Here is a 14,877-nt window from a genome sequence, read left to right on the forward strand (position 1 = left end):
ACACACTAACACACCACCACCATGTCGTTGTCACTGCAGTGCTGAGAATGATCCACCACCTAAATAATACCTGCTCTGTGCTGGTCTGGGGGTCCTGACCATTGAAGAACAGGGTGAAAGCAGGCTAAAAAGTATGTAGTGAAACAGATGGACTACAGTCAGTAATTGTAGAACAACAAAGTGTTTCTATATGGTAAGTGGAGCTGATAAAATGGACAGTGAGTGTAGAAACAAGGAGGTGGTTTTAATGTTATGGCTGATCAGTGTATATCACTTACGAGAAAAAATATATATAATTATGTATTCATTTATAACGAATACAATGTGAATATTATATTAAATTATACTTTATTAAGAAAACACAACATTTAACGATACAAAACATACGTCATGACCGGACAGCAAACAGCCCCGCCCACTGTAGTTCCGCTCCATTTTATTCCCACCAGCCATCGCGCCAGTCTCCAAGAGTACAGCAAGATGGCGGACAGACCAGGTATGCTTCTTAACAGTTCGTTTTTATAAGTGTACTTAATAAAACATAACACAGTGCTTGTTTATTCTCTCACTGGCTGTTTAATAAGAGTAGAACAGCAAAATATTCGCTTATATGTGAGGTGTTTATTGTAACGAGCGTGTTTACAGTTAGCCTGTTAGCTTACTGAAGTCACGTCAAGGACTTTCAGAGTGTCACTGACTGGAACTGTGTAATTCTGTCATGTTCTCTAACTCATATCACATTAGATTCAGCACCAACTCTTATTTACTGCTGTCACTGAGACTTCTACTCTGTTATATAGTTGAAATACTGAGTCATTTCCTACAGTATTTATTGTGCTATATAAAGGGGACGAGATACCACTGACGAGCTAATATATAGACAGTATGGCAAGTTCGGTAACAAGCGCATAGACAGCACTAGTTCCATTACTGATCATGTGCATTGTTATTCTAACTGTTCCACTCATGATTAGTTTCATCTGTACAGTGCAGATTGGTTTCAAATCTGACATCTAATCACACTATTAGCAAGGTTGTGTTGTGTGACTGTTTAAACTGGGGATGGCTGATACCACACCATCACCCATTACAACTATCCACACATTAACATATAATACCACAGTACTACATGTATTCTTTATCCATGCCATGGTGCCCACTAATCCTTCAACATTTAAATTTGCAGCTTACTAATTTAAGGTCTTAAATATTACTGTGTTTTCTATTTGTGCATTTTTCCTAACTTAATCTAGTCACATCCGACTACTCAGTTGTATCTGAGAAGGACCTCACCCTAACACATGACCCCTCTAACATTTGTGCCGTCGCTTCTATTCACCTTCGGAGAGGAGTTCACACAGAGCAGTATCAAGTATAGTGTGTCACACACTGTTCTCCATTATTCACCATCTCTGTGCAGATGCCTTTGACCAGTTAGCAGAGACCAATGTTGCAGCAGTACAGAGAAATCCCTTCCACCATCCCTCCCAGCGACACAGCCAATCATGTCTGTGTAAGCGTCCGGCCAGTAGAAAGCACACCTAAAATTCAAATTCGGATCCGAGTGAGGGTGGGATAATGCATTCAATTTTTGTGCCACATTGCTTGCCCCACATTGGCTTGTTGTTCAGGGAGGGTGCTGGATGGGACCTCATAACTGATGCAGTTACGACCTCTGCTGGCTGATTGATGGCGTCTGCACAGAGACAAGGGGTAATGGAGATCAGGGTGTGGCTCTCTGTACACAAAGCTGATCCGCATATGAACTCGCCTCGTGCAGGTGAAAAGATGCAGTCGGCTACTGTACACGTGTCGGAGGGGGCATGTGTCAGTCTCGGCTGTCCTCAACCAGGGAGGAGATCATCAGTAAAGAGAAAGCATAATGCAATCTGGTCATTGGATACGACTGGATTGGGAGGAAAATTGGGGGAAAATGCAAAACTATAATGAATAATGACATAATAAGACTGAGCTGATGCACTTCTATTTTTATGTGTATTGTGTAAAAGCTTCTACATGTGTAGAAGTGAAATCACTAAAATGTCATTGTCACTGTGATACATACCCTCGCGGGTATGTATTCTGTACCTTTAATATGTATATAGTACCTTTTATATGTATCTTTTTAATTTAAGGTTCATAGTATGCTGTTGTACCCTATACCACATACTTTCTCGTATTAAAAAACAAATCAAATCAAATTTTCCTCCTCTAGTGCCCTTAGCTGAGAAGAGGCTTATGGATGTGAAGCTTGGTCAGCTGCCATCCTGGTTTGGTACAAGGGACTTCACACCTAATGGCCTCATTGGTTCTGTTCGAAGAGGTAGGACTCTTATTGTGGCATACACCTGAATGTTAATAATTAAATGATTTTTTATTTAAATCACATTGCTGTTCTCTGTCTCCTAGGTTATGATGGGTATTACAACAAGTACATCAATGTGAAGAAAGGAGGAATTGGTGGCGTTGCCATGATCCTCGCTGGATATGTCGTATTGAGCTATGTGTGGGAATACGATCACATCAGTAAGTAACCTTTTCTCAAGGCGGTGATTTTAGCGCTAATTCTATTGCGCTGATTATTTCAGTGGTGTCAAGCAATGTCTAGCCAATACACCAAATTCATTACATTATGACTAGATAAAAGTGGTGCTGTATTGTCATGAAGATCATTTCTCTCTTTCTAATAGAGCATGACCGCTGGAGGAAGTACCATTAAAGCTTCTTGGACACCATGGACCACCAAGACATATGGGCTGTCCTGTCTGCACCAGTGTGATCGGCACATCTTTCTATGTTGTGTATAAAGTAATTTGTGACCAAGAATTAAACTATTATTAAGTGACGGTCTTGGTTTTATTTTAGCAGTGTTGGGAAAACTGTTCCTTTTCCTTCAAAAGGTTTATGTAGCAGTTTTAAAATTTAAACGGGAATGTATTACTGAAAATTAATTTTATAGTCTATTACCCAGTGATGGCTCAGCACTTAAAATGCAGGTCTAGTAACTGGAAGATTGCTGGTTTAAGCCTACATCACTGAAAGGCTGTAAGGCTCTTCAATACAGCCTTTAACCCTCAATTGCTTAAATAGCCTGCCAAACATTGTAAATGCAAGTTATGCAGAAAGTACACAATTTAAAGCAGTTGTGCTTCTTCATCACAGTGGGAAAATTCTATTTTAACATGCATTGTGACAATTATAATAACTTAAATTACTTTTGTTCTTAATTTGAAATGAGCCAAGTTACTGACTCTCAAAGTTAAGTTTAACACAGTTGGGTTTAATAACTGCTGTTTGATTTTAGAAACTCTAGCAATTACCACAGAACAAAACTGGATTCAATACGTACATACATCTTATTGACTTTTAAGGTTTAAGGTAAAGCAAACTATTCCATTGTTTAAAATTGTAAAAAGAAACATGTCAAGTAAATGTTTGAAAATGGTAGGCTATTGCATTTTGTAATTTATATTAAAATGTATCCCTGTCTACCCTCTGACCCCTAGCAACCATGAGGTGTTTCCTTACAAATATGTTTTTGTGACAAACCACACATTCATAGAATGTAAACAATCCTGCAACAACATTAAAACCACTGACAAAAGTTAATAACGTTGAGTATCTGGTTCTAATGGCAGCTGTAAATGGGTGGGAGATATATTAGGCAACAAGTGAACAGTCAGTTTTTGAAATTGATGTTTTGGAAGCAGAAAAAAATGGTCAAGAGTAAGGAACTTTGACAAGCACCAAAACTGTGATGTACAAAACAATAAACGGGCAACGTGGTCAACAGTGTATCGCAGCTTGCGCCCTATGGAGCTGAAAGCCGCACGTTAAAGAGCCAATGCTGACCCCTGTCCACCACCAAACGCACCTACAATGGGCATGTGAGCATTAGACCTGGACCATGGAGAAGTGTGAGATGACCTAGTCTGATAAATTACATTTTTTTTAGGTCATGTGGACAACCTTGCACATTTGCATGGCTTAACAAGGGAAGAAATGGCACCAGGATGTACTATTGAAAGAAGGCAAGTTAGCAGAGGCAGTGTAATGCTGGAAAACCTTTGGACCACTGTTACTTTGACACATACCTCCTACCTAAACACTGCTGCAGACCAAGTACATCCCTTCATGGCAACAGTATTCCCTAGTGGCAGTACCCTTCTACACTGCAAAATCGTTCAGGAAAGGGTTGAGGACCGTAACAAAGAAGATAGCATGGCCTCCAAATTCACCAGATCTAAATCTGATCAAGAATAAACAGCTTGACATTCTAGACAAACAAGTCAGATTCATGAGGGCCCCACCTCCATGCTGCTAACGTCTTGGTTCCATATACAACAGGACACCTTCAGAGGTTGTGTGGAGTCCATGTCTTAATGAGTGAGAGCATTTTGGTGACTTAAAAGGAGGACATACACAATATGTGGCAGGTGGTTTTACTGTTATGGCTGATTGGTGTATGTGCAGATTCAGATTGTGATATTAATCGTTGTAGACTAGTGGTTAAGGTACAGTACTAAAAATGAAGAGGTTGCTGGTTCAAGCCTCACCACTGCCAGGTTGCCACTGTTGGGCCCTTCAGCAAAAACCTTAAGCCTCAATTGCTTAGACAATACACCAATCAGCCATAACATTAAAACCACATCTTTCTTTCTACACTCACTGTCCATTTTATCAGCTCTACTTACCATATACAGTAGGAGCACTTTGTAGTTCTACATGCTTCGTTAGCCCCCTAACGGGCTAACAAAGCATGCAGAGAAACAGATGGACTAGTCAGTAATTGTAGAACTACAAAGTGCTTCTATATGGTAAGTGGAGCTGATAAGACAAAAGTTTATGTGGCTGCTATTACTGTATTTATTCAGATTTATGTTTATGAATATGTTTAAAATATACTGGTTACTGTGCAATTTTTAGGGTTTGAAAGCTTTTAATCAACTATTTACACATATTAACTACTTAAGCATCTACACTTAACTAATGAATCCCTAAAGGTTTTGCACCCGAAATTGGTAACTTAAATAAAACATACATTTCATTACCAGCTTAGAAAAGCTTTATTTTTCTGCCTGTTGAAGTGTAACCGGCAGAGAACCGCAATTAGTCTCCAAACAGCCACTACCCATCACATGTACCTGACAAAGTGCTTTAATTACAAAAAAGACCTTTCAGCATTTCCAGTGAAAGGCTAATGCACCAGTCCTTCTACATCTGATAAGATAACTCCAGAGCCTCATTAGCTGCGGAATGTTCTGGATAAATTCTATTGTCCACTTAGGAAAGCCAGGTGCCCTTTTGTGCATTTGTTTGCATAATGCCCCTTTTCTCCACACTGAAAAAAACAGACAGAACATTAGCAGTTACTAAAAAAAAAAAAAACACACACACACATTAAACATCACAAATTCCTACTGAAGAGGAAGTGTTACCTTGTAGCATGTAACTTGGTCCAGTGGACGAGGACCCCGGAGGCCTCCTGTGTTGTTATGATTATGAGAACCTCCCATCATATGTGGCATTTTCTGATAGTTTGTATTAGCACTGACATTGTTGGTTGTTACCTGGATAAGTGACATCGGTGCTCTGTTCAGGTTTTGTATACTTTGCTTTTAAGAGATAAATGAAATAGGGTTTAATAAACAGTTACAGTTCACTTTGTAATAGCATTCTGTCTGCCAACAAAAAGGTATTTACCTTCTGCTGAGTCTGAACTTGCTGAGGCAGTGGTGGCTGTTCGTTTGTACCCATGGGCAGCTCAAAACGTGGGCTGAAAACAGAAATCAGTCCGAGACAGGTTTAAAGTGAATGAATGCAATGATTAGTAATATTGAGTGTACAATATGTAAGCAGTTTATTAAATAAGCTTACTGCATAAACTTGCAGGACTTTCCCTCAGGACAAAAGCCTACTAAATAATTAACACAGATGACTCTTCTAGTGTGTCTGTGTCGGCAATCCGGGCCTTAAAAAGAAAGAGGATCACAGTGTTAATAGACAGTATTTCATGAGCCGGTTTTTATTTAATAATATAATTATTAGTATTGTTAATGTAACTGATTTTAATGATATGAGCTATAACTAATTGAGGCTTAAATTATAGCATACCTTAATTATTTTTTCCAACAATATTCTAGATGGAATGCTATAATGTTTTCTGGTCTTAAGTCCATGATTAAGGTGTAATAAGTAGAAATGCTGGACTAGCTCCCAATCTACTGTTGTTTATTACACACAACACAACATTAAACACAACTACACACTGCATACTGTAATTTTTTTATTATTTTGTAGTGTTGTAGAAATTTAGAACAGAGGCATGTTCACCAATGTGTTATCACTTTTCCCATTAATTACACTTTTTAATGATTTGGGAACTAAGAATACTAATTGTGTATGCAGTTCTTCAAGTTGCTTAAGTTGCGGGCCGCACAGAAAGAATGAATAATTAGAGATTGCTAGAAAAGCTGTTTTCACTCTTTCTATTTCAGGTGTTATTGACTTATCGTCACCCCTAGCTGGGAGCTCATTTTACATACGTTTACGTTTGTGAGTAATATTATTAAGTAATATTAAATATTATCAAATTCTCCCTTCCTCGCCAGTCCGTGAAATTATATCTTATATGAAACCGGTCCGTGGTTCAAAAAAGGTTGGGAAACGCTGGCTTAATACAAGACTTTAGCTGCTCAACAGTCTGTGGTTGCCATTGTCTAAGTCTCCTCTTCATGATGTGCCATTTATTTTCAATAGTAGACACATATGAACTGCAGGCACACAATTTGTTTATATTCACAAATTATAATCAAGTCAGTCAGCCAAAACATAAGAACTCTTATTTGTACTTTTGTAATTTACAAATCCCACCTCCAGAAAAAACAAGAACAAGAATCTGTGATTTGTTAATTCTCTTGAAATGTTATCAACTAATAATAACAGAAAGAAAAGGTTTCCAATGTTCTCACTGATCACCTTCATTGTATCTTTTTAATTAAAACTACTTTTAAAACTGATGCCTGCAACACACTCCAAAAAGTTGGGAAAGAGGTATGATTACCCCTATAATCCATCATCTTCCTTATTAATGAGACCTTTTAATGGTTTGGAAACCAAGGATACTAATTGTTGCAGTTTGCAAGTGGAATTCTTGCTTGATACTTCAGCAGCTCAACAGTCAGTAGTTGCCGTTGTCTGATTCTCGACTTCATGCCGCACCATGCAATTTAGAATTGTAGCAAGTTGTATGGCATGTACAAGACAAGAACTTTCTTTTTTCTCTATTTTCTGTCATGTTGCTACACATGTACAAAATAACGATTTTACATGTCCTAGTAAACACAGCACAATTTCTAGAAATCGAATAATCCTAATCACATTTAAAAATATTAAAAATATATCACTTAAACAATAAGGAAACAATAAGGCAGACCACTATTCTTAATTTCACTAAATGAATAGGAAGGAAGCAGGTTTAGTAAAAACTTTACTTACCGTGCTTGCAAAATCCCCTGTCATACCAGGGACAATCTTTGATTTTAGATTCTGGGTCAATGTGCAGAAACGGACACTCTTTATTACTACATTCCCCTGTAAAAACACAAGCAATTAATTTATTCTTAAAATAAATGGAAAGAACTAACTAGAACAGGAACAGGTAAGTAAAATACTAACCAAATTTAGAGTAGAAGTAGCATTCTGGCATCTTTGTCATGTCATACTCATGTAGAAATTCACATTGGTCCCCTTTCTTGCATAAACCTCGAAGCCAGTGTTTACAGACTACAGTCTTTTCTCCACTGATGTGCCGGAAAGGACACATTCCACCTGATAAAGGACAAAAATATCAATCATGTAGATTTTACTATATCTGACAGATGTACCAAAGTGCCTGCAAATTAATCTTACCTTTTATACAAGCAGCCCTCATGAAGAATTCACATACAGCTGCACCGGATTCTGCAAGAAGAAATAATGGGTATTGCAGTATGCCAGTTAGAGCTGGAAAATATGTATGTGGGTGAAAGACGAATAGGGTGTTCCAAGTACCAAAAAAATAAAATGGTTAAATTGTATAATTTTTTCATTTAATATTGTGCACAAATGTGTCACCTATGTAAATATGTATTTTTTTTCTCAGCATTTTGCTTATTTGATCATTTTAGTGTTGTTGACACACAACAAGGGCACAAAAATGTAATTCAGTGCAACGACTAATTTATGACAAAATACACACACAAGGAACAATCTTAGCCACTTCAAATGTATAAGTTTAGTATATCTCTTACAAAAGATTTAAAACCTCAGAAGAAACTGTACTTACTCTGTTTTGAATTTTCTGTGCATTGTTTGTACTCTAATGCGTCTTGGGATTTTGTTTATTTGTATACAAGATGTTTTTGCTACACATTCTATTCTATTTGAAACCTAATCAAACTCTGTTTTCTATGAAGCAGACCTGGATTCTTTTGCATTCACATGAAAAAAATATATAATAATTACTTATTACAGTTATTTTAAGCAAATGTTTTTGTTGCACTGTATGATGATTTTATGTTGCACTGAATGACATACTCCAAATTATCCTGTTACATCAGAATATTCATGACTTAATTTGTTTTTAAGTTCTTTATTGATTAAAGTAGCAGTAGTAGAATGAAAATATGCCACACCAGTGGCAAGTATGTGTTATAATATTACTACATCATGAAAAAAGTAAGGCAATGAAAAACATAGCTAATGAAGCCATCATAACAACTTGTAAGACACCAGAACAGTGTGGAAGTGTGGAATTTGTGTCATAACACGTGAAAAAGTTGCTGCAGTAAATCTAAATTCATTCAGCCGTGAAAACCATTTGAAGTCGCATTTTATTTCATGAACTGAACAAATGTTTTCCAGTCTTTTGTTGTTAACATTGAGGTTCTTGCTGTACATGGCTTTGGTTCTGCGATTATGATTTTGACATCAGACTTAAGGTAGTAAATTTCATCAGGTGGATTTGGCCACACAAAGGAATTTCTGTTTCAATTTTGTAGCATGCAGCTAACTTGCACCTCATCTCCTACAGACAGCAGTATCTGCCCAACGAATGGCAGGTCATCGTACTTGACAATAACAAAATCTCAGGGACCACTTCATCAAAAACATAATTATTAATATTCATTGTAATTACTGCTCTTATTAAGGAAGACTAGAATGGAAAAAAGTGGTTTTAATATTTAAAAATAATTTTAAAACATTATAAAGTCAGTATAACAATGTGATTGTCAATTTAGTGCAACAGCGAAATTCTGTTGCACTGAATGACTGTTGTACTGAATGACAGAAATTTTACTTTAGCACATTTTACAGTTATCCCAGTGGTTAGCAAAAGCTAACATTGACCTTAGCTCAAAGACATTTCTACACATATTCACATTTAAATGTTAATAACCTTGTTTGTTTACAAGATTAACCGTAATATTACGTTTTCTGTGTTGTACGGAATGACACTCAGTTTTGTTCTTTAATGTACTGTGTCAGTAAAAAGACATTTTTATCAAATAATGTTAAAATGCATTGACCTCGTGTGTGTGTGCTGAAGGGGCCCCAGGAGTCTTCTTTTGTTGTTATAATTGGTCACATGACTGCAGTAACTTGATCAAATATTAAAATAAGGCTTTTTATTAACGTTGTACTGAATGACAACTGAAGATTGGGAAAATGGGGACTGAAGTATCCTGAATATTATTAATATTTAAAAAAACCCTTGTTTGAATATTATTTAATAGGTCACACATGACATTAGTACAATTATGCCAAAGCAGTAAATCTTAAGTTTTACTTAAGATTAATTAGTTTTTTCTTAGTGTTTTATTACTTAAAGAGGTAGGGGGATCGTTGCACTGAATGACATTTTGGGGGTTTCAAGGGTTATTTTTTCAAAAATCATAAATTTTCCATAAAAATTACTTTAGGTTTCAGTAAAGATGTACAAATGGAGTAGATTGAAGGTATATCCACTTATATTAATATAATTGTATATTATTTATCAAGTGGGGACACTAAAAAGTTACGTCTCATCTTTGACCCATGTATGTATGTGTGGCATTTAGGTTTCTGATTACAGCTAACATTAGTATAAAAAATAATAATTAACAATATGCCTGACCTCTTTTTTTTTTTATTTTGGCAGATAAAATTACATACACTGTGAAAAAGGAAATCAGATGCATCGTCCACCCCTGATGCCAGCAGTATGCACAAAATTGTGACATAACTGTGAAAAACATAACCAAAAAGACAAACAACTCTGCCATAGTCGTTAAATTAAGGCAAGGCGACAGAGTAAACTGTAAATTGTTAAAAAAAAATTACAATTGTATATATTTGGGGTAATTTCCATCAATAATTACCTTTACAATATACATTCTTAATTTATCAATCTTTATCATTTTTATACATTTTACCATTATCCATTTAAAGTAGACAAGGAGATATTATTTTTATCTCTCCAAATTAAATCATCGCTGCTAAATACATTTCCTAGTCCATGTATGGGCATACTTTCAATACGATTCATGATGAAAGACAAGACATGGTTTGGCTGTCAGTTGACAGATGTACTGAAGTGTTTTGGCAGTGATATTGCAAGAGCATTTGGAATAATGCCCCATAAAACCAAGTACAATGGTAGCTTGAAACTCAACGTCAATTCACAACGGATCAATTTTAAAATTTTATTACTGACATTCAAGGCACTTCATAATTTATCCCCTGCATATCTCACAGACCTTCTACAGTTTTACACTCCTTCCCGCTCGTTGCGATCTTCCTCAGCAGGCTTTTTGGCAGAACCAGCCATTAACCTTAGTACAATGGGTACCAGGGCTTTCTCCTATGTTGCACCTAAACTCTGGAACACACTCCCCACCCATATTCGAACATTGCAATCCATCGCAGAATTCAAAACGGCTCTTAAAACTTTTTAAACTGGCTTATTCACTTTAACATATCTTGTACTTTTTGTTTTATGCTTGTGTGTTGTGATAATTTGTTTGTTGTAGTTGTAATAACTTATTGTATGTTTTAATTCTTGTTTTAGTTAATGTAAGGTGACCTGGAGTGTCATGAAAGGCGCCAACAAATAAAATGTATTATTATTATTATTATTGGTTCTTGGAGTTGAGTATTAAAAGATATTTTTTTCCCATAAGGATGTATGGGAAGCCTGTTAATGCGTTCCATGGTCCCGTGGAACTGCATATATTTTAGGATAATGTAAAATAATGGGGTTGTTTTTGACACTTTTTCCCTGAAAATAACACAAATATAATATAAAAACACCAAAATACAATTGAAAAACAGTTCAAATCAATCAAAAATACAGTAAAACCTGCATTTTACCTTTATTTCTTTATTGCTTTCTTACACTTCATAATTAGTGGAGAGAACAAATAAGCAGTAATAATTAAGAGGTTTAGTGTCTATGTCATTCTCTTAATACATTAAGTTACATTATTATTTTTTTTAACAATAAGCATTTTAGAATAAAGCAATAAGCCACGAGAGGCCGTGCAATACTGTGATTTTAGCACGGGGATGACGTTTTTGGCACGACGCGAAGCAGAGTGCCTAAAACTTCTTTCCCCGTGCTAAAATCTTAACAGTAATGCACGGTCTCGAGTGGCTTATTGCTTTTATAAAACGGCGGTCAACATAAAATATAATAAATACAACAATGTTTAATTCATAAATGTATTTATTGTGTATAAACTTAAAATAAAGCATTCTTCCGCAACGCAAAATAGTTCGATTAACAGTGTTGCTAGGCAACATGAGGGCGAAAATAACATTAACTTTTTCTATTCAGTGGCGTATTAATATGGAATGATGTGAGATGGTCATAGGTGTGAGTTTATCGGGGATTTTACAACGGCTTCGAACGCGGCTCAGCCAATCAGATTTTAGGACCGGAACTATCCGTTTTATAATCTCTCACAAAAGCTGACTCTTACAATTTCTCAGAACCCCGAGCTGTAACACAAGTTTAAAAGTGAAACAGGAGAAAAGTCCAGCTAAACACAGATACATGTGAATGCTTTCAGAGTGAATCTGACGGTTATTCCACACAAATGCAGATTCATCTTCATCTCATATTCGCATGATGTTTTACTGCATTGCTCAAGCCGGGCGCTGAGCAAAGCAGCAGTCACACACACGTTGAGTTTAAGGGAAACGTTGAGTTTAAGGGAAACGTTGAGTTTAAGGATAAAAAAATTTTGACGAAGGGTGTTGAGTTTCAAATATTTGAATATTTGTGTGCATAACAAGAACTTCAGTGGGTGCAAGCAGCCCAGTTTCCGTTTATACACTATATAAATTGTAAAAATAATAATAATAATAATAGGCGCATATACTGATTACAGAACAATTTCAATAGGCTTTGTGTTTCTATGGAAACAGCGTTCACATGTAAATGTTAATAGAAGGTTCACACAGCAGAACAAAGTGATAACAAACGTTAACTGACATCCTAACATTTAAAGGGCAAAACGTCAAAAATGGTCAAAAGTAGTTCAGAACTTTTTTTGTTTAGATACAATATCAGTGACAAAACATGCATATTAGGTTTGTGCTTGGACTATTTACAGTCAAAGCATTTAGACACTTGAATTTCGTGCATACTTGTTTTAAATGAAAGTAACAATAATGTAAAGCAGTGAAGGAATGAGGTTTAATTGATGAAACATTAAAGCACACGTATTTACACCATCTCTGCTCTGTGTTGTTGTTAAGTGAAGTTTAGTGTTAAACTTACTGTCCATTCCTGGAAACGGCAGCGGCTGGGCGCCTAACTGCTGTTTTACAGCAATCTCCAGATCAAACTTGAGATGATCTACATTAGCTATTAATTCCTGCATTTTGGTAAACAGTATTTTTTGCCAGCTAAACTATTTACAGTAACTGACAACTTCAAATACAGCTAGCCTGTTAGCACAATATGCTATGTCAATTAGCTGCAAACTCGATAAAGAGAAAGTTCATATATCTATGTAAGACACCAAATTGTATTTATTTCCTTTCTGTGAAAAAATAGCAACTGCTGTTATTTTTTAAATCATATTTTTTTTAAATACTGGATTATAGGAAAACAACACGCTAATAAAAACAGCAGCAGCTCTTCAGCCACTACCAGCACGCCTCACTCATAGCCTCTGTTCTCTGTAAGGACATACAATCAAACGCAGAATAACCAAGTGATCCGCAAACAAATATACAGTGCGTAGCCGTCGTAATTATAACCTTTCTTGTATTTATTATTAATAGTTTAAAAAAGAACAGTGAACATGTTTTACAGTATTCTGTTTTGGATTAAGTGATGTACAACAAGACTAAGCAGCTTGCACCTGTGTTACACTATATTCTGTAATTGATTAAAATGTCTTCGCCAAGTCCGCCAAAAGTATATAAAATTAAATAACTTATAAACTAGTTGTTAGGAAATACGTTTTCCCCTAATGCAATGTGTCATTTTGCAATGCATTTACTTTAAATTAACAATAAAATAAAGTTAAGTTTTTACCACTACGTCCAAAAGAAGTAACGTTTTAACTTTAACTTTATAAGCTTTGGTTATTTGCAATAATGCTTTAAGCAAACAGTGCAAGACAATTTGAGGTGAAAATCAAAATAACAGTTGTACAGTGGTAACCTAGTAGGTAAAGCTTTGGGCTATCAACTGAAAGCATGGCTGGATTACTGACCGGGCCAGCGCCCAGGGGCCCTTGAGGTCAGGGGGCCCCGGGGGGGCCCTGGCCCAAAACATTTTGCGATGCCTATCAACATTTATGATACAATATATTTTTATTTCCGAGGGCCCTCCATTTTAAGGATCCTCTGACTATTAGGGACTTTGACCCCAGGGCCTCTTGGGGGCCCTAGCCATGCTTTTGGGGCCCCTAGCCATGCTTTTGGGGGCCCTAGCCATGCTTTTGGGCCCTAGCCATGCTTTTGGGCCCCTTATGAAAATGGATGAGGCGTTGTGGCACTGCTCTGACTTCGACTTCTGGCTATTAGGGGTCCTAGGAAAGAGGGGGGCATATTTTTAGAGGGCCCTGGTTATGAGAGCCCCTACCAGGGGGCCCTAGAGAAGAGCAGGGCATACCATTAGAGGGCCTGTTAGGATAAATCTTTTAGTTCAAAAGGTCATGAAGAAAGCAGTCGGGAAGTCCAGAAAGTACTCTTTAAAACACTTTATTAAGTGTAAAAATGATCTGTGAATATATATCAGAGCTAGGCCGACCGGCGCTCCTTTCTCCTGCAGTCTAGACACACAACCACGTAAGAAAGAGGTCGCTTCTGTCCGCGCCGTTCTTTTTTAAACTCAGCTAGGCTCCTCCTCCTTTACTGCTGGTGGAGCCAATGAAGTGTGCTAAAAAGCCCAGGGCTCCGCCTCCCCCCTTCGGTAGAAGTCAGGGAGGGAGCCTAGCCGGCGCCATGTTGGACAAAAGACCATGCGGCCTGGATGTCGTAAACCTTGGAAATTGCCGTAAAACTTCCCATATTAAATGTACGTTTTTATGTTCCGAAAAACCTAACAGGCCCTTGATCACGAGGGCCCCTGCTATGGGGCCCTTGACTTCCATAGAAGTCGTTTACCATGGCTCCTTGACTTTCTAGGGACCTACAAATTGCCAGGCAAGCTACCATATTTCATAACAGACGTTTTGTTGCAAATATGCGAATCAGGCCCTTACTTAATGTTTCTGAATTTGTATTGTTTCAAAATTATTATGTTTAATTTCTCTTAAGCGCAGAGACACAAATTAATTTTGCAATTTTGCAATTATTTAAATTTAAGACAAGCAATTTCAAGCAGTTTGAATGCAT

The 14,877-nt window shown here is 36.8% G+C and overlaps 2 protein-coding genes across 3 annotated transcripts; one reads left to right on the top strand and one right to left on the bottom strand.

The window, feature by feature from the left end:
* The first annotated feature begins 441 nt into the window (after positions 1-441).
* atp5mf (ATP synthase membrane subunit f) lies at positions 442-2,845 on the top strand. The gene is made up of 4 exons (XM_062990410.1): positions 442-496; positions 2,216-2,323; positions 2,410-2,526; positions 2,691-2,845. Exons 1-4 carry the CDS (start codon positions 481-483, stop codon positions 2,717-2,719), a joined length of 270 nt encoding a protein of 89 aa, XP_062846480.1. The 5' UTR covers positions 442-480; the 3' UTR covers positions 2,720-2,845.
* A 2,197-nt stretch (positions 2,846-5,042) lies between these two features.
* Positions 5,043-13,194, bottom strand: cpsf4 (cleavage and polyadenylation specific factor 4). 2 transcript variants are annotated; one of them, XM_062990414.1, is made up of 8 exons: positions 12,806-13,194; positions 7,912-7,962; positions 7,678-7,830; positions 7,498-7,593; positions 5,878-5,971; positions 5,704-5,776; positions 5,439-5,570; positions 5,043-5,341 (listed from the first exon to the last, which is right to left on the bottom strand). In XM_062990414.1, the coding sequence occupies exons 1-8, from the start codon at positions 12,906-12,908 to the stop codon at positions 5,273-5,275; spliced, it is 771 nt and encodes a 256-aa protein (XP_062846484.1). In that variant the 5' UTR covers positions 12,909-13,194; the 3' UTR covers positions 5,043-5,272. The 2 variants fall into 2 exon arrangements, with proteins under 2 accessions (XP_062846484.1, XP_062846481.1); XM_062990411.1 differs by having other exon boundaries at positions 5,439-5,615.
* Between the last annotated feature and the right edge of the window lie 1,683 nt (positions 13,195-14,877).

Source organism: Trichomycterus rosablanca, chromosome 2, assembly GCF_030014385.1.
Source record: "Trichomycterus rosablanca isolate fTriRos1 chromosome 2, fTriRos1.hap1, whole genome shotgun sequence".
Lineage (NCBI taxonomy): Eukaryota > Metazoa > Chordata > Actinopteri > Siluriformes > Trichomycteridae > Trichomycterus > Trichomycterus rosablanca.